At 38.9% G+C, this 20,256-nt stretch overlaps 1 protein-coding gene across 14 annotated transcripts in view; it reads right to left on the reverse strand.

The window, feature by feature from the left end:
* znf618 (zinc finger protein 618) overlaps positions 1-20,256 on the reverse strand; it is a 90,851-nt gene that overhangs the window by 7,233 nt on the left and 63,362 nt on the right. For 10 of the 14 annotated variants that reach the window (XM_069889509.1, XM_069889554.1, XM_069889517.1 and 7 more), the window contains 10 exons: positions 18,629-18,706; positions 16,884-16,928; positions 13,435-13,524; positions 12,965-13,045; positions 10,406-10,495; positions 8,212-8,295; positions 7,526-7,567; positions 7,261-7,344; positions 3,298-3,375; positions 272-424 (listed from right to left, as the gene is read on the reverse strand). In XM_069889509.1, coding sequence (XP_069745610.1) covers positions 272-424; positions 3,298-3,375; positions 7,261-7,344; positions 7,526-7,567; positions 8,212-8,295; positions 10,406-10,495; positions 12,965-13,045; positions 13,435-13,524; positions 16,884-16,928; positions 18,629-18,706 — 825 coding nt within the window. The remainder of the gene's footprint in view (positions 1-271; positions 425-3,297; positions 3,376-7,260; positions 7,345-7,525; positions 7,568-8,211; positions 8,296-10,405; positions 10,496-12,964; positions 13,046-13,434; positions 13,525-16,883; positions 16,929-18,628; positions 18,707-20,256) is intronic. The other 4 variants (XM_069889491.1, XM_069889591.1, XM_069889481.1 and 1 more) reach the window with 3 other exon arrangements.

Raw genomic sequence — 20,256 nt, forward strand, 5'->3', positions numbered from 1 at the left:
ATTGACTATAACATTTATAGCCTCTACAAACCACTGCCATGTTAAGGCATAGAATTTAGCACTCTGCTTTTGAATATATTAGATAACGTTGATGAGAGCTAGTTAGAAAAAGTAGCTCACATCTCAGCTTAGTCCCCGCTAGCTTAGTCACACAAGAAATTCTGCACAGAACATCCCATCATTACGGGTGGGGGCTACATCCCATCATTACGGGTGGGGGCTACATCCCATCATTATGGGGGTTGAGTGGGGTCTTCAGCACAGTACATACCATCATTTGCACAGTTACTCTGGCGATGTGCATTCTTCTTCTCCGGAGAAGTAGCAGTTGTAGCAACAGGGGTAGTCGATGTTGTAGCGGCAGCAGTGGTCGTCGTACGTGGTGACTGAACTTGCTTAATCGCTAAGCTGTTTTCATTATCTGCTACAATAATAGAAAAATCATGGCCAACAAAGACCAGACATAATAAAAAGATCAACTCTAGTGGTCTCAGTTGCTTGGGATACATTCCTCATGCAACCGATGATAGCAACCAGAGCTAGAGAATAAAAGCTACAGCTCTTCTTAAAATGTCTGATCATGTCATCTCTTGGCATCATATCACATTTGATTACTTGTGTTCCCATATATAGATAGGGAGGCTTCACTGTTTATCATCTATCCTGAAGTCCAAGACCACGATCACGTTGTGGAAAATGTTTCAAAGAACAAAGAACACACCTTAAAAGGTTTTAATAAATCTGGAGCAAATAAACTGAGGGAACTCGACAGGTCGAGCAGCATCTGTGGAGGGAAAGGAATTGAAGAGGACTAGGACTAAATCAGCATCAGGACTAAATCTCTTGTTCTCCACTTTGTATCCTATGCACAAAAGGTGAATGACTAGCAAGGAATTTCACAGGAATAGTGGTTAAATTATTGGATAGGCATTCAAGTGCTTTAACCATAATCAGGACATCCAACTTTCAAACCATAATAATACTTGGGGTTATATTTCCAGTTTAATTTTAAAAAAAATCTGGAATTCAATCGTCCCCAGTAGTGATCCCAGAACAGACCAACATGCTTCACTGATACGCTTCAGGGATAGAAAACTGCTTTTCTTGCTTGGTTTTCCTCTCAAATGCCCAACCTGCTTAATTCAAGAGGCATTTAGCTGGACCACTAGTGAATAATGATCATAAATTAATCCACAGATGTTATTGGTAATTAAACATTCCAAATGATGGAAATTTTAAAACTATCAAAATTGTTAGTAAAGGCAACATTTATTTCAATTCAAAATTAACAATCAGCAGTGGGTTTGAGAGATAGCGACACGTGACCAAATACAATAGATTTTCCTTTGTTGAAAGATATTTGTTGGATTTTTAAACAATGCAACAGTCCCACATTACTATTACAGAAACTAGTTAATCTTTAAAATGTCCATCTTATTCAATTACTTACTAATTACTGCACGCGAGATTTGAACTAGTGGATGATGAATAACACAGGCTTCTGGATCCCGATCATTATGCTACGACACCCAAGTGCACAATATTGCATACTGCTAAAAATGACGAACAATTTATTGGACATGAATAGGACAGCACAGTACGGGCTCTTTGACCAACAATGTTGTGCTAACTTGTACAAACCTACACAATCAATCCTTCCCTCCCTCACAGCCCATAAACTTAAAAATTTCTTGCATCCATGTGCCTATCCCATAGTGTTTCAAAAGTTCCTCCACCACCCCTGGCACTGCATTCCAGGCACTGATCACTGTAGTAAACCCACCTCTAACTTCTCCCTAAACTTTTCTTCACTTACCTTGTTTCTTTACATTGTAATTTGTTCATTAGATATGCAGTGATATAAACCCTCAAAACAGGAAGTTTTTCTGATTCTTGGATTAATTATATTCCAAATGTTTTGGACAACTCCCCATTTGTCTGTTATTCTTGGATATTTGTTAATTTGGCAACTGTTTTGAAAATATGACAAAAAAATGAAGGCTCAGAAATTATCTCGTGCCAAGAAGTTCAATGCAACAAACTAAAGGATTCAAGGGATTTGAAGATTACGAAGACGCCTGAAATTATGAAGGATCATATTTACCAAAAACCCACAATCCCCTGACTTGCTATAATGGCTGCTTCAGATGGATATTTAGAGAGAAGGTCCCATATAAATATCCCTTATAGTTTAAAAACTTACGACTTCCAGCTAGCTACTGAATTAATTTCTTAAGAATTAAAGCAGTAATCCATATTTTGTTTGCCATGTTTTTTTTGTCATTTCATTTCATCCAAACACTATCTCCTGCCTCTTTCTAAAATCTGGAAATCTCAGAAATATATTGATTTTAAAATAATATCAATCTGTTCAGAAACTAGGGAAAGTTGCCTAAGAATACAGTAGGGGATAGATCAAATGGAAAATTGTGTCGAGCAGTGGTAAGTACAATTTATTCTAGGAAGTGTAGGGTAATGAACTTCTGGGAAGTCAGATTCCAGCAGGACGTTTAGACCAAACAGCAGAGATCTCAAGAACATTGATGTAGAGGGACTGAGGGGTTAAAATTGATAGACTGGTGAAAGTGGCACCATAAGTGGAAGAGATAGTGATGGCAGCATTTGGTGTGTCCATCTTCATAGGCCGGCCATTTAGTAAAAGTTAGAACATCACGAGCATGCGCTGTTACAACAGTGTGCAGAAGAGAGTCTCTAAATTGTGGCCTGAAATGGAGGGGTTTAGTTCTAAAGAGAGATTGGATAGCATGGGTTTATTCTCCCTGGCGAGGGGCAGCTTCAGGGAGGTTAATGAAATTGAAGGGGCATAGGTAGGATAAATAGTTTTTTTTTTCCGGGCAGACAGTCCAGTGCTACAGAGCATAGGTTTAAGGAGAATGGGGTGAAATTTAAAGATCCTAGGACCTTTTTTTTTAAAACAGAGTAGTGGTTATCTGGAACAAAATGTCAGAGCGAGTAGTAGTACCAGATACTATGACAATGTTTCAAAGACATTGGGACAGATACCTAGATAAGAAAGTCAAATGGAACCTCAGGTCTATTGTACGCAAATGGTATTGGTGTTTTGGCATTGCAGTCAGGATGGGTGAGGTGTCCAAAAAAATTACATGTCTGTGTTGATAACTATGGACCTGGACCCCAGATTTCTGTTCCTCAACATTCATTCTTTACATCTGGGCCATACATTAATACTCTTTGATAACTATAGTAACCCATTTATAGCAATAAGTTCATATGGAGTGTACCAACATAATAGTCAAGGAAAGAAATTAAACTTACCCGCGTGGGAATTCATGTGCTCTATTAGATTGTTGTAAAACTGGAACTGAATCCCACATGCCCCACAAGTGTACTGCTCTTAAGTGGAACAAAAAAGATAAAAATCAAAATGATAAAGTCAATGCCATTTTGGGAACACTGCTCCCTAGGATTGCCAATAATGAAATATATACAGGTACTTCCCGACTTATGACCTTAATTGGGACCAAAGGATTGGCCGTATCTCAAAATGGACGCAAGTCGGAATTTTGCGCATTGAGCACCAAAGTCTTAAACTTTTTAAAATCAAATCTTTTTTTTAAAATCATAGATTTGATGATAACTACTTAATTTGTCGATCAACCTTGCTGAATCTTTCCACATTCTGGTCCACGCTTACCTTGTTAGTCGATATCCCAGGGTCCATAGGCCAGGTACGGCCATCTTGATTCCTGTGCACATGCACGAGTCTTCGGTTGGCGCATGCGCAGTGGGCTCGTGTGTTGAAGTTTGGTTGACATGCACGAGAGTTAAGCACCCTAATGATATTGAATTCACACCCTCAGTTCTCATACACACACGTCAACCAAACTCCAGTGTGTAACCCCACTACGCTTATGCCAACTGAAGATTCGCGCATGCACACAGGCAGAGCTCAGCCTTTGGATCCCAGGATGCCTACTAACAGGTACTAACAGGATGCCTACATGTGTTAACAAACCAGATTACCCACTGTGCGTTATATGCGTGTATACAGTATGCAATAGCTTTTTTTAAAAAACAAGTTGAATATAAAAGTGAATTTAGTTGACCAGCCACTTGTTCGAAATTAAATTGTTTTTAAAAAAAAACGCTTTAAATTAAAATAACCACAAAATCTTAAACAACAAGTTAAAAAGCTGGACAGCATGTTAAATTAAAAAAAAAACCTAAAAATACACCGATTGACCTACAAACTGCTATACATTCTTGGACGAAACCCACTCAGACCACAAATATGAGGGACTTTTATACTGCAGGTGAAAGAATGTGCTCAATTTATAGCTAGTGTGGGAATTGGCTACATACAAATTGCCAAAATTCAAAATTTTGATCTTGGGAATACCTCTTTGGTCTGAGTGCCATGATACCATGGTATTGTGAGAAACAGGATAGTCTGGCTAGGGCACTGCACCTTATCAAAGTTAATTGCCCAGACCCGTCCCCTGAGGGAGGAGATTAACAAGATAAGGTTTCTTTTAATCATGACAGAATTAAAATCCTTCTCAACTCTAAAGCCCTAGTTTTCGATCTATTTAATTGAATCCTCTCCAAAGCTTGTTAATGTGTGGCAGGAGGATATCATCTTTCTTTTTCAATCTTTTAAAGTTTCAGATTATTAAATACAAGAATGATACAAAGAGATCGGGATTGCATTAACAACGGTTAATATATACAAACACAGACAAACCAATATATGTAATCTGAGCCTCCCAATCTCTTAAAGGCCAAACTTAAAAAGGAATGAATTTTTATTACAAAAATATTCCCCTAATGAAAACAAAGCAAAAACTGGGCTACCATGTTTCAGCAGTTAAACAATTATTTTCTGGTTAATTCCACACTCACAAAAAATGTTGAAAAGGACTTGGAAAGGATCAACTTACATCATATGAAAATATTGAATACATGGCCTCCATGTTTCTTCAAATTTAATGGAAGGGTCAACAGTACCATTTCTATTTTTTTCTAAATTTAAGCATGCTATAATTTGGGAAAACCAGTGAAACGTAGCAGGCGATTTAGGGCTTTCCATTTGAGTAGAATGGATCTCTTGGCTATTAAAGATGACAATGACAAGCTGAAGCAGATAAGTGGCCAGAGTCCAAAACTGGTAGTCCGAAAGGTGCAGTAATAGGATGAGGTTGTAAGTCAACCAATATTTTTCCAGCAGTTTTATATCATCTATATAATGGGCGATTAACACCTCTGGGGGAAGTTGATTGGGTGTTAATTGTGGGAGATTAACTGTGACAGACACTGGGACTATGGGAATGTGTTTTATCTTGTGCTCCAATTAAATGTAAATTGCTTTTGTCAGTCAGAATTTAGAATACTACACCTGCACAGTATATGTGTGCATGCTAAACAAAAATATTTTTGCACATTTTATGCACATTAGATGCATGTGCATGTTATACGAGTGAAAATACGGCGAGTATGCATATTTTGGCTCTTGCATGCCCTGTACCCCACTATATTTTGTCATATACAACACAAGGAAAAAATTTTAAATTTACTTGTTTTATTTTTTTAAAGAAATTTTTGGTCATGCGTGTGGATGGATACAAGTTGCATAGGCCGCAAGTTGGGAAGTAACTGTAGTAATTACAATACCTTGTTTTTCAAACTAAAGGGATACATGATAATTTTAACATGGGATGCCAATTTTCCTTTACTTCCACTCCAAGCACCAGGAAAGGAACACAGTGAGGTAGAAGTCTTAAAACATACATGCAAAAAAAGTCAGGAAGGGGAAGATGGGGATAGGGGGAGGCTGTGGCTGCAAACACCAAGACCCCTGATTCTTATTAGTTAAACCCCATCAACCTGGGCTGCTCCTTGACCGTGAAGGTAGCCACAAGTCTCCCTTGGGTGCTAATGTCAACTTGAATTAGTCCAGAAGCTGTGGTCAGAGCAGCCTAGGCAGCAGGTGGTGTGTATGTTGCAATGAGAGCGCAAATTGCCCAAGGCTGAGGAGGCCACAACTTTGACTCTATGCAACAAATTGTCCTTGTAACTCAAGACCTAGGTGTAGTGGCACTTCTGGGATTGCCAGGACCTACCTGCCAAAGTCCATTGAGAACCCCAACAATGGTACAGTGCAAGTCAGGAAATCAGTGGGCTGGAAAACTTGACACGGACCTTGGCATTAGTTCTAAGGATACAATATTGGCAACCCAGGGCTGTCAGATGCAAACTGCAAACATAAACCCTAAGCATGACCAGCACACCAGCTTTTCTGTGAAGCAACGTTAAACAGCACAAGAGGAACTTTCTGCACATTGCTATAATCCCTCACAATCAGCCTTGACATGTTGACCTACATGCTAACTAATGTCAGAGATGCTGAAACTAACAAGGAGGAAGAGGAAATAAGATAAAACATTTTTAAAAGGGTGGCAAACATTCTTTCCAAACTGTCTCTGCTGACAAATTAAACCCAACAATGAGAAATAACCTTTGCTTAACTTGATCAAATAACATTAATGGCCCAAAAATAAAAGTTATAATCTGAAGCAACAATTGTAATTTTCACTTGTCACAATACAATTATTTGCTGGAATCAAACTAAAAACCAAACAAAATGCTTCCATCACAAGTAGAAACCACCACTGGATGGTATCATTAGCCAGAGATGCTCAAGTTCACTATTTTACGTTGTGACTTGTATTAAAAGATGAAAAAAAGACAATAAATCTTTGTTTGGTCCATTTGGTCTTATTTTGATGGACATTTTCCAGCAAAATCTCAAGGAACAAAGCATTTTCTCCTGAAACGTTAACCTTTCATTTTTAAAAAGTAAAAAGGTAAAGGTTCCATTATTGTCATGTAATACTACATTTAGAATGTAACATACATGAAATTCTTTAACTTTATCTATCATATGGCACACAGAGAGTCGCCACTTTGTCCAGCGCCCCTCACAGAAACCGACAGCAGCTGGTGTTCCTCAGTGGTCTCCCCTCCAAGTATTGACCACACCCGAGCCTGCTTAGCTTCTGAGATCAGAAGATCTCAGGCAAATTCAGGCTATTAAGTGCTGTTACAGTGTCTTAAAGCAACAAGTAAAAGGACATCTTAGCAAAAAAATCTGCAACTGTACATAAACATTCAGAAATACAAAGACGCTACATTTCAAATCAAGATGCAAAAAATATATTACAAGTTCAGTTACAATAAAATACACATGAATGATTCAAAATGGTACACCTTATAAATTACCTCTAGCTCGGCTATTGTGTGCCTGTTGCCTTAAGCAGGTGCAGTGTTTGTGTTCACTTCCACAGCTCTGACATATAGAACCATCTGAAAATATCAAACAGACCGACAATGCAGCTTCCATAAAATTTCACATGCACAATTAATTTTCAGATTTTTTTCCCCAGGTCTGTATTTGAATTCATATTATGGTTGTTAACTATTAGATTGTAGCAGCTACAAGATTAAAAATGAGTGCAGGAATCAACTAAAGATAATTCAGACTTACTTTTTACAGAAGGAGGGTCCGATTTCTGCACACTGGCACCTCCTGTAAATATTTAGCAAAATTAATGCATTTTACAGGCAAAAACATTCAATGAACAGAGCAATTTTTCTGAAATGTAGCTTTGCTGCAAATGATAAGCAAACTATTGATATGATGCAGTAAACAAGGTTTTCCAATTTTACAAAATATACCTGCAAAAACCTCTAATAAATTTGCCCATCTTGTTGGGTAGATGATGGTAACAAATCCATCAAAAATCAAGGATGCTATTCAAAAAGAGTATGAAGATCATTCAGAAGCATGTGATTACAAAACAAATGTTGACAATAATTTAGCAATTGCACGGTTTCTACAGTGGAAGCCAATGTCACTAGGCTGCACTAAATTCCACTTCGTGAAAGGAACAAAATCTGAAAGTAACATGGCTGGGCAAGTTATATTGACACTGAGGTAGTGAAATGGAGGCCAACTGTTGGCTAATTTTGCTGCCAGACTGAAATTTAAAGCACAAGCCTAGAATTTCTCATCTGCAAGCAAAAGAAAATAAACTGTTCAAATATCCCATTTCTGAATTTGAAGGTTTATTATTTTGAACAATTCTCACAACAGCCCTCGTTGCAAGGATATTCCTTTGCTGCTCCAGTTAGGTGATGTTTTATTGCACAAATGTAAAATTTTATACTTACCACTAGAATTGTGAGAGCTGTTATTTTCTTCACATGCATTTGGCAGTTTAGTTTCACTTCTTTTGACAAGAGGGCTCTCTGCATCTGCAAATTTTGAGAAATATTTAAGTCCTGAACAAAAAAAAATCATACACTGGAAAAAAAAAGTACATGGATCATTTGCTGAAGACTGGAGCAATTTTGTCATACTTAGGTTCTTAAGGCAGAGAAGATAACATCTTCCTGAAGTACAAGACCCCAGTCACAGAAAATCCATACAAATCTTCCATTTGCTAGTATTTCACAGGAACTGCAGAATTAAATCAATGAATCTCACTAGGCATATACAGAAACCAGGTCTTTATTTTTTAGCATTACTAGAACTAAACACCAGGACTTCCACAAAACGAATGACTGACTAGGAGGTCCAGGATGTTTTAGTTTGCTTAATTTTTTTTGATGGTTCAGATACTTTCCCACCCGTCTGCATGTGGACTGCAGAGAAAGCCAGATCCTCTTGCATTGAGCTTGCTGGCACTGCTCTAGTCTGAGAGAGTAGGGAGTAGGGAACTAACTGCCTTTCACCACTCTTCCGTGGCCTTTTACCTCAGGTTTGTTTTGCCTGCAAATCAGGGGTGGAATTCAATGTCCTTGGAGGTCTGCCCTCAAGATGGCAGTGCCCGTGTCCAGCAGCCTAGGCTTGAAAGGCTGTAGACCCCCAGAAAATGAATCAGCACAGGGGACCACCACCACAGAAGAGAAACTTTGGGAGAAGACTCAGTAGGTAGGAAACCACAGAGGCAGACCAAGCTACTGTTCGAGGTTTAGCAGGTGAAGGCCTCACACCAAGCCATGAGCTGCTGGTGGCCAGTTTTTGAGAAACGGGTATTGATTGGATTGGGGATGAACAAGAGAACCATTGGCGAGTAGGGCTCCCAGAGAGCTTCAGGTGCTGACAGCTTTCAGGGTCAAGGAGGCACAATTTAGATGTCTCGAACTTAGGTTCACCACTGGACAGATCAAGAGGCTGTGTGGCTACAGGGGAACAGGAAGGAGCAGCAAAGGGAGCAGTGAGATCCACATATATTCTCTTGCTTCTCTCATCTTGATACTGGCTCTATATTAACTGTACCGCCATGCACCTTTACAGGGCAAAGATTTATGTGCATTGTATGTACTTTCAATAAATGGAATCTTGAATGGTCAGTGGTGCCAATTTCTTATACAGATTTTAAACAATGTCAATCTATTATTTCAGAAGTGATTGATAGAATGATTACAGTTCAAACAAAAAGCATTGCTTTTTTTTAAATAATGTAACCTAGATTGAACATAGTAAAAGCACTTCCACAGGAAAATGTCACCAGTAATGACAATAGCAAATATATTGTTACTTAGGCCTGGATTTCCTCAATCGGTGTTAAAGGGATGGTGCTTTCCGTGAAAGATGTGGCATAGAGCTCTGCTTTGCAAACTCTCAGGAAAATGGCCAACAGATTTTGGGCAATCCTGGCATTGGGCACTCATATTGAAGAACTGGGAAGCAAACAAGCCTACTAATTTTTACTCAACTGTTAACATTTTACGTGAAAGAAAATTAAGACTGGGACAACACACATGATACTAATGTGCAAGTTCAAACAGAACAAAGGGATTAAAAAAATTGTAAAACCAGAAATGATGCTTATCAAATTTTTTTTAGGTTCAGAATTTTTCAGAATCAGACACTGTTCAGTAGTAATCATCTTACTAGGTTGTTAAAAGCTCAATAATATGATTCAATTACTCACACAGCAATAACATTTTGTAAAAATGTTCAAGACAAGTTCAGTAATTCACACATCATTTTTACATCGCCTGTAACATTACATTGGTGTCTCATGGACAGCAAATTTGGGGTTTCCATGTTTTACTGTGGAAGGGTAGACATTGAACATGGTTGTCAGTTCTACAGTGGAATGACGGTGAATTCCACAAGATCTCCAGCTTTACAAGCAAATTCCAGGCTGTGCTAGCTGACTAGAAGAGAACTGTTCAAAAGGGTGAAGGCTGAACATCCTCCCCATAATACTTCTTACATTAACACACTTAATTCTTCACATTCCCCCAAGGTCCAAGGTTGCTTGTTTTACCTGAAGACCTTGGATAGTTTTATGCATCTCAATCGAACATGCTACTTGAACCACCAAAATTAGATTTGGAATATCATACATACCAGAGGATGCATGTAAAGCCACATGTTCCTGGTAAGGAGTGTAATACTTGTACCGCTTGCCACAATATTCACAGATGTAACTACCTGTCTCTGAAGCAACAAAACACAACAATTAAATAATTAACATCAAGTTCTCAGCTCCTGTCGTTAGCAGAAAAATTTTGAAAATGAAGAACAATAATCTCATTAAGGGCAGCACAGTCACCCTGGAAACTAAGCTACAAGCTAAGTTGTTTTGCACCTCAGACAGAACAGAGAAGTATATTCTCTTTGCTGGTTTGTCCTTGGAAATTGAATAGTTAAGAAACCTTTCCCTGCAGCACTCAGAAGCTTTATTGCTTTATGAGAAAATAGGTAAAGAAAGCACACTCCAAAAGAAAAACATAGGTGAATTATTGAAGAGAATTAAACATTCAGTGCTACTTTTTCTTAAAAAATGATCACAGACCATCCAAATGTAAAAAAAAAGCACAGCAATTTATAGAATAACCTTTTCTTCAGCAGTTCCTCGAGACTGTGAATAATTTGCTTCCACTCTGGTGTCAGAGGGGTGGAGATACTCATGCATGAATCCTTTTAATGTGGAGTGGTTGCTCCCCAGTTGCACAAAAGACTGGACAGAGGGTCCAATGGTAAGGTAGTCCAAGACAAGACTAAGCTCTACCGCATGGATTTAGCATAACCTACACAGATACACACATTAAGCATTGGAGAGGTGACTGAAGATTTGAGGTTCCTGAGAAAAGTGGTCTTGGTTACAGGCTTCAGGCAATTACTGGTACAGTAATAGGAGGGAGGAGAGAAAAACGATCAACAATTGTAGATATATCATGGAAATGGTAAGCACCAGTGGTCAGGGTCAGCCTCTGGAGAAGATAGAGCAGCCTGCAGCTGAAGAGTGGGGAAGTCTGAGGATTGGAGGGGAAATTGAAAGGGGGCAGGTGAGGAGAGAGTGATGGGAAGTTAAAGGTAGGGAAATAGAGAGTGATTGTAAAGGACCAAGGTGATGAAGAAGAGTGATACATTACAGCTCATGAATACAAAACAGTACAGCACAGAAACAAGTCTTTCAGCCCACATGTCAATGCCAAATTAAACAAAAACTGCTTGCACATGAGCCACATCCCTTCACATTTGTATCCAAAACCCTCTAACATTACCATCCGATCTGCTTCCACCATACATCTGTCAGACCTTTCCAGGGACCAACCACTAAATAATAAAAACTCACCCCACAATCTCCTTTTAACTTTATTCCCTCACCTTAAAAAGGACATCCTCTAATGGTTTAGACAACAGTTAAATTGTCTAGAGGGCAATGACATTAAAACAGAGAATCTGAACATGGTCACAAATAATAAATGGCCAACCATAACACTTAATTCCAGATCCAAATTCCAATAAATTATATTTCTGTGGCACTGGGAAAATTCTTTTAGTTTCCCATGGTTTTTAATTTCAATAATTTTGTGCTGTAGTTTGCAGATGAATTCAGTAGAACAGCACAGTTGCTATTTCTTGCGTGTTTCAGATTTTCAGATTTTTGTTTAAATTAAAAATACCTACCTCTGCTCAAGACTGGCTTAATATTATGTGACAAGGCAATTTGACACTAATTTAGCAAATAGTTCAAAAATGATTTTCCCTGCAGATTTCAGAAGCTGGAGAGCGCAAGATTACAGTAAAACATAACAGAGTCCAATAAAATCAAGGAATTGCAGCTAAAAATTATGACTTTTTTTTTTAAAAAAGTGTTAAGCACTATCCTGTTCCCAACACAAAATCATTAAAAAAAATCTGCAAACGGAGATTATTAGTGCAGACTTGCACCTGAAGAAATATCTCAAATAAATCCAAACCCATTCACAACACATTAAAATGGAGATTTATTATTACACAAGTGATAATGAAGATATTGAAAACACCTCCATGATGTGCATCAAGCCAGTCATAAAATTTCTTACTTAGGCTACACTTACACCCTAATGTTTTCAGAATTTATGAATGATCAGACAGCCCAATGTAACAAACTCCATCGCAAAACACTTCATTAGGATGACTTCTTGCGTTTGGGGGAATGGGGGCGTGCATTGGAATTGGGATGGGTGGGTGGGTTCGAGTGACAGCTTTGCTCAAAGTTACACTGGAAATTTTTTCCATTTGAATGTCGCCGGCCACCCTGAAATTAAGCAAGAGTATTATTTTGGAAAGACCAAGCTCCACATTTCCTTAGCTAATTCTGGATGGTTTACACAGCTATCACAAATAGCTGTCCCTCTTTAAGAAACACTGGAGATTCATATTAGTCAATACATTGATGTAGGCCAAGTCTGGGGCTCTGGAGGTACTACATAGTCTGGGGTTCAATTTTCATCTTCCTACATGTAAAAATCCCACTCGTTCTCTTGCATCTTGAAGAGTAGATACATGTTCACAATGTAACCTGGCCAAAACGACTAAGTTAGCCTGTTCTACATCCTACCAGCTGGATAAACAATCTTGCAATGAATCAGAACTGAGAATCATCAAAATGTGCAGATCCATAAAAAGAGATCGTACTTGATCCAGGGCTTCGAACAGTTTCTTCCACCTGTTCAGTTTTCACCTCTGCTGGTGTTTCAACTGCATGATCATATGGATCTATAATTAAGAGATATTAGTTTTAATTGACTTCCAAAGATGAAATATACAAGCAATAATTTAGAGAAGTTTTCCTACCCATTGTTACTTAGTTTAAAGTAGCCTTTGAATTCTACAATTGAAGATGTGCCCTTCCTGTATCAACAACAGACACATTCAGAATTTGAACTAAATGCACTATGGAAAGGGGAAAAGGGAAAACACAATTATGTCTCAATCTTAGGTGTGAAAGAGCTTTGTGATAACTATTACAATTTACTCTCACAAGAGCTTCACGAGTAATGGTTGAGGAAAAATACAGATGTTATTCATAGGCTCACTCGTGGACTTTTTCTAATGTCACTTGAAATGTACAGAAAATCTGAGCAATTAATTTGCAAAATACATACCATCCACTGCATGTAAATCTCGGTGTTCCTGGAAGCAGCTGTAATATTTGTACTTCTTGCCACAGATATCACACATATACCTAAAATTCTCTGTAAACAATTGGGGAAAAGCAAGGTTAGTAAATGTGCTTGTATTTCACTTTCTAAATCACAAAACCATTCTGACAATCTTAAGCTCTTATTTCAAGCAGCAGCTTTAATGTTCAAATTACTCTCTACTCTTCGTGCCTTCCCCCTGTCCCCTGAACAAATGCAATTTGTGCAGGAGGTCACAACGATGACAGGCTGCAATCATGGAGGCTAAACACATGACAATCAATTTCAGGATACATCCAGTTGAGACCATTATTATTGCTGTTTAATAATTGGATCATCAATAAGCAAATAATGCTGAGTACAAATAAATTTCAGCGGCAAAACATTTTTAAGTCATTTGAATAATGCAATGTGTCAGTATCATCATGCAATTAAACAAGCTGAATTAATTTAATGTTTCTCCATCTTCCTAAGTGATACAACAAATCTGAAATGATCTTTGTGTTCAGCCCAATTTTTTTAAGAAAGCAAATCTTTCGAAAAATTTATTGTCCAGTGTAATCAGATTCCTGAATGAACATCACACGAGTAAAATAATGTTATCTTTTCCCTGTTCTAACTGACCGCTCTCTGTAACTCTGCACTATTTTTGTTGCTGTACTAATTAACGGGACTGCTCACCAAGCAAACTTTCTCACTGTACCTTGGTACATATGACAATAAACAAATTCCTGTTGAAAAAAAAAAGCAAATAACTTTACATTCGATTCTGCTGTTGTGGGACAAAAAAGGATCCTGGGGAAAGCCTACAAACATAAACTATGCTTTTCCTGGGGTGATGAAAGAATACTTCGGAAATTCACATTCCATTCCCTGCAATTCCTGGATCATATGTTTATGCACATCTGTGACCAAAGTGAATTCGAATGCAAAATGAACTTTTAAGATCTCATTGGACACTCAGCAAAACCAATCTTCCTAACATTAACTTCACTCCAAGAACACCTACAAAAGGTGGTGTCTGAAGAGAGCACCCTCTATCCTCAAAGACCCCCGCCTCCCATGCCATGCACTCTTCACTCTGATACCATTGGCGAAAAAGGAACCTGAACTCAGCACCACAAGAAACATCAAATTTATGAATGAACAATGAACCACAGACACCACCTTATTTTGCCTTTTTTTTAAAAAAAATTGCACTGTTTTATTTATTTTGAAACGTGGTTTATAGAACTATTTGCCCTGCAATCCTGCAGCAAAAACAACAAATTTTATGGTATGTTCATGAAAAAATTCTGATTCAGATCAACACTTTGATCCAAAGAACTGAGTACCAGGTGAAGCAAGTGACCATCCTTAACATTAAAGGAGCATTTAATTCTAATTGGCATCAAAAAACTGAAATCAGAAAATTAGTCAACATGAAAACTACTACTTAAAACTCTTCTTTGGCTTGGCTTCGCGGACGAAGATTTATGGAGGGGTAATGTCCAAGTCAGCTGCAGGCTCGTTTGTGGCTGACAAGTCCGATGCGGGACAGGCAGACACGGTTGCAGGGGAAAATTGGTTGGTTGGGGTTGGGTTTTTCCAACTTTGTCTTTTGACAGTGAGGTGGGCTCTGCGGTCTTCTTCAAAGGAGGTTGCTGCCTGCCGAACTGTGAGGCGCCAAGATGCACGGATTGAGGCGATATCAGCCCACTGGCGGTGGTCAATGTGGCAGGCACCAAGAGATTTCTTTACGCAGTCCTTGTACCTTTTCTTTGGTGCACCTCTGTCACGGTGGCCAGTGGAGAGCTCGCCATTTAACACGATCTTGGGAAGGCGATGGTCCTCCATTCTGGAGACGTGACCTACCCAGCGCAGTTGGATCTTCAGCAGCGTGGATTCAATGCTGTCAGCCCCTGCCATCTCAAGTACTTCGATGTTGGAGATGAAGTCGCTCCAATGAATGTTGAGGATGGAGCGGAGATAACGCTGGTGGAGGCGTTCTAGGAGCCGTAGGTGATGCCGGTAGAGGACCCATGATTCGGAGCTGAACAGGAGTGTGTCATGGTGGGGAGCAGGCTGATGGAGGACCTCAGTTTTCTTCAGGCTGACTTCCAGGCCAAACATCTACAAGTTTGCTGATGACACCAGTTGTTGGCAAAATCACAAACAGCAATGAGGAAGTGTACAGGAGGGAGATAGATCAGCTCTGAGTGGTATAACGGCTAACAACTCTGTTCCCAACGTCAGCAAAATCAAGGAGATAATTGTGGACTTCAGGATGAAGTCAGGGGAACACGACCCAATCCTCATCGAGGGCTCAGTAATGGAGAAGGTCAAGAACTTCAAATTCCTGTGTGTCAACATCTCCGAGGATCAGTCCTGGAGCCTCCAGTTTGATACAATCACAAAGAGGACTCACCAGTGACTAGACTTTGTGAGGTGTCAGAGGAGATTTGATACATCATTAAAGACCCTTGAAAACTTCTCCAGGTGGACCGTGGAAAGCATTCTGGCTGGTTGCTTCACTGCCTGGTACGTTGGCGCCAACTCTCAGGACAAGAATAAACTCCAGAGGGTTGTTATCTCGGCCTATAACATCACATGCACCAGACTTCACTCCAGCGAGGACATCTACTTGAGACTGTCTTAAAAAAGCAGCTTCTATCCCTCAAAGACCCCCACCACCTAGGCCATTCCCTCCTCACTCTGCTACCATCGTGAAAAAGGTACAGGAGCCTAAAGATGAGCGCTCAACAGCACAAGGACAGCTTCTTCTCCGCTGCCATTAGATTCCTGAATGACCAATGAACCAAAGACATTGCCTTACTTTTCATGCACTATTATTTTAATTTTTTTATAGTTATGTTGTTAGATGGTTATAATATGAATGTTTACACTATGATGCTTCCACAAGTCACCGGATTTTATGACTTCTTATGACAATAACTTCTGATTTGTTTAGAGTGGTGAACAAAACAGTCTATGTGAGTTTTTCCACAATGCAACCACATCCTTCATCCTATTAACATGCATGAATATAATGCATCAAGATTAAGAGGCAGTTCTGTTATAAGGGCTTTTGAACATCGCTACACAACCCGAACCCCAGACTACTCCATGATCACCAAAAGATCTGTCCGCATCAGTGAAACTCCACTTCCAATTTCAGCATTCAGTTTTGCATTATCCCACAAAACCTTGAACAATCTGCCCGCACCTCGGCACATTTCACTCAGTCTTCTGTTATTATTCATCTCACCTTCAGAACAAACTTTGAGGTGGCGCTGTCCCACCAAATGCAGAATTCTGACAGCTGCTCGTTTACTTACATTTCTTCAAGTGCTTCCATTGCTTGCGAATCTCACGTGCTTAAATGGGGGGGGGGGGGGAGAAGCTTAAGAAAACATTTGATACTGAATACTCACTTGCCTGTGGAGAATTTTCAGCTGATGCAGAAGAGGTTTCATTTTCTGCAAGAAGAAACAAAATACATACTGTTTACTCAAAAACCTGCAACACCTCACGCCTAATTATTTATTACATCAAACTGTATTTTAGAAATTTGGACAATTATCCAAAAGTATAATACAGCACATGCTGAAAATATGAAATAAAACTTGACAATGCAGGAAATATTTAACAGATGATGCAGATTAAAGAGTAAAACAGGGTTAATGCCTCAAACAGTTGATCTTCCATCAAATTTGGGAAGTTAAAAATGAAACAAGTTTTAATTTGCAGGTCTGTAAAAGGAGAGACCAGGACAGGTTAACTGACATGGAGAAGTATTGTAGACAAAGGCCAGTGAATAACCAAGTCTGGGAGAGGTGCAAACAGGAGACAATAAATGAAATCTGAATTTATTGAAAATCAGCAGGTCACGATTGACGTACCTTTTGTTATTTACTAACCTTTTCCACGTCCTTGCAGCCAGTACCTCTGTGTCTTTCTCGTGATCTCCACCCTAATATGGACCTTTCTTCACCACTCTACTACTTGTTTTATTTCCAACTATTCCCAGTTACACACATAACAGAAGAATTAGGAATAAAAGCCCACTTTGCAACCATTCCACTATTTATCAAGATTACGGCTGAGCTTCTCAATGTCACTCTCCTCATATCCCTCAATTCCTTTCATATCCAAAACTACTCTAGTGCTGTTTTGAATAAAGCACAATAATTGGTACAGCCCCTTATGGATCAAGAATTCCAAACACTCCCCATCCTTCGCATGGAGAAAATTCTCATCTCAGTCCCAAGTAACTCCTCAGTCAGGTAAAACATTCTGCCCAATATTTAACTCGTTAGCTGTGCAGGAGGCATGCATGTTTCTCTCTTGTTCTTCAAAGAATATGAAGCCCTCTACACTGCATTTGCTCTATGGAAATAAGGCAGTTAAAATTTTACATGATATCCCAGGGTGTGGTCTCTTCTGGGTACTATACAAATGCAAATAAAGATATATTTACACCTGTACTCAAATCTTCTTTTCTTTGGCTTGGCTTCGCGGATGAAGATTTATGGAGGGGTAATGTCCACGTCAGCTGCAGGCTCGTTTGTGGCTGACAAGTCCGATGCTGGACAGGCAGACATGGTTGCAGCGGTTGCAAGGGAAAATTGGTTGGTTGGGGTTGGGTGTTAGGTTTTCCCTCCTTTGTCTTTTGTCAGTGAGGTGGGCTCTTCCAATAAAGGCCAACATAGCAGTTTGCCATCCTAATCAACTTGAAACATTAACTCTCATTCTCTCCTTAGATGCTGCGTGACCTGCTGAATTTCAGCTTCTATTTGGAAAATGATGCACATGCTACACATTACTTATTCAAATATTTGAGCTTCACCACAGAGCAATAAAAGTTTTGCAGTATGCCTTTTTGAGGATTTCAAAATTACACCATTACTGCAGTTAACCCTTTGAGTACTACAGGAGCAGTTAAGCTCCAAAATGAATAATAAGTTTTCAACTTCTGATTTTATTCACAAAACACTGTAAATGAAGAAATGCTGCCAAGTTCCATCGTTTCTTCTAATTCTAGCTTGTAATGCTTAGGATTTGAATGCTACAATTTTGGAGGTGTTAGATGTACACATTTGGAAAGTTGTAAAAAGGGAAAAAAATCACTACTCAAAGGGTTAAGCCAATAAATGCATTAAAAAAAATAAGCGTGTACCTAGGTGTGCTCTCACATGTGCCCGGAAGCAGCTGTAGTACTTGTACTTCTTCCCACAGGCACCACATATATAGGCCCCTGAAACAAAGAAGGAGTCAGACTATAGACAGGGGCTTTTCACTAATCAAATTCAGCATTGTTTTTTTTTGAAAGGCCATGTCTCAAACTGTGAGAAAGGAACATCAATCACTAATTTCTCAAATACATTCTTTTTCTTAAGCCAGGTATGCTAGACTTTTAGAACTCTAGTCATGATTTTCCCATATCTAATATATAAACAATGAAGAGAAACCAAATGTTAAACACCAGAGGAACTAAAACAGCAAGCTCTGCAGTAACAATGTTCGGCATTGAAGAAGAAATGAGCAGGTAGCTTGCAAGCAGCAGTTAGTGGGTGCCCATTTTCCCCAAACCTTTCCAACATTTTAACTCTTTCTCAATTCAGACAGCCATATAATTAGATTATCCTTACTATAAATAGCCTTACTATTTATGTATGGTCCTGTCACTTGGGTTTTAATTCAATTAAAACTTAGAAGTATCAAAATCAAAACCTAGCTAAAAATTTAAACTTTTCAACAAAAAAAATGGCAGAACCTGGAAATTCCCAAAATGCACTGCAGATAATCCTGAAAGCAAAAAATTCATTCTTAATCTGAATTGGAAAAGATGACCATTGGCATTTAAAAGGAAGCAGGTCAAAAGCAAAATTAAATGTGCAATAAATGGAGTTAATAGCATAAGAAATGTAAATATGAAAATGTGAAGTACTGCATCACAAGTCAGGAAAAGAAGGGTAAATTAGAGGCTGACAGCTCAGAAGCAATGTAATCTGTCTCCTCTCCACCAGTGCTACCTTGCCGATGGACCAAGCTACTCCCTTCAAAACTTCAAGAACAGCTAATGCCTCAAATTAAAGCAACTAAGAACATGAGAAAATTGCAGCGGTCTAAAGAAATACATTCTTTGAGTTAGCACTGGGCTTCCATACATCATCTCACATCAATTTGAACAAATGTTTAAGCAGCAAGTGACAAGAGAACTTCATACTCAAGGTGGCATCTTCAGAGGCTTTAAATGACACAAGTCAACTGTCTCATTGCACAGAATTCTGTATTATAAACCAGGATGGAGAGAGTAATTCCTCTCATGGCCCAGAACATTCATGATGTGGAAGGCAGAAGCCCTACTCTGAGATGTATGGATATTACGCACAAGGCTACTTATTTAGTCACACCTTATTCTGCTTTATCAAGTAATTAAGCCATTATCTTATTTCTCTTAAGCACACTCCAGGTCACACTTTTTTTTTGCAATCCCATCTATCTCATCTCTCAAACGCATCATGATAGGATTCTAGTTCCTATCTGTAGCTTTTATTTCTGATGAATGATTTTTTCCAAAACTGCTGTTCCTTCTCCATAAATTACACCTCTGCCACACTTCAAACACACAATCATCGTGTTAACATGGTTAAAATTAAGTGTCAATACACAATAAGGCAATTTGAATCTTCTCCAAAATAGCAGCCATCACAAATCAAATCTAAAGAGACCTGTAAGAGTGCTGCTGCTAAACATTATATTCAACTATTGAGACGACTTAATGGATGAATGGAACAAACCAAC

Source organism: Narcine bancroftii, chromosome 1 (genome assembly GCF_036971445.1).
Source record: "Narcine bancroftii isolate sNarBan1 chromosome 1, sNarBan1.hap1, whole genome shotgun sequence".
NCBI classification, from domain to species: domain Eukaryota; kingdom Metazoa; phylum Chordata; class Chondrichthyes; order Torpediniformes; family Narcinidae; genus Narcine; species Narcine bancroftii.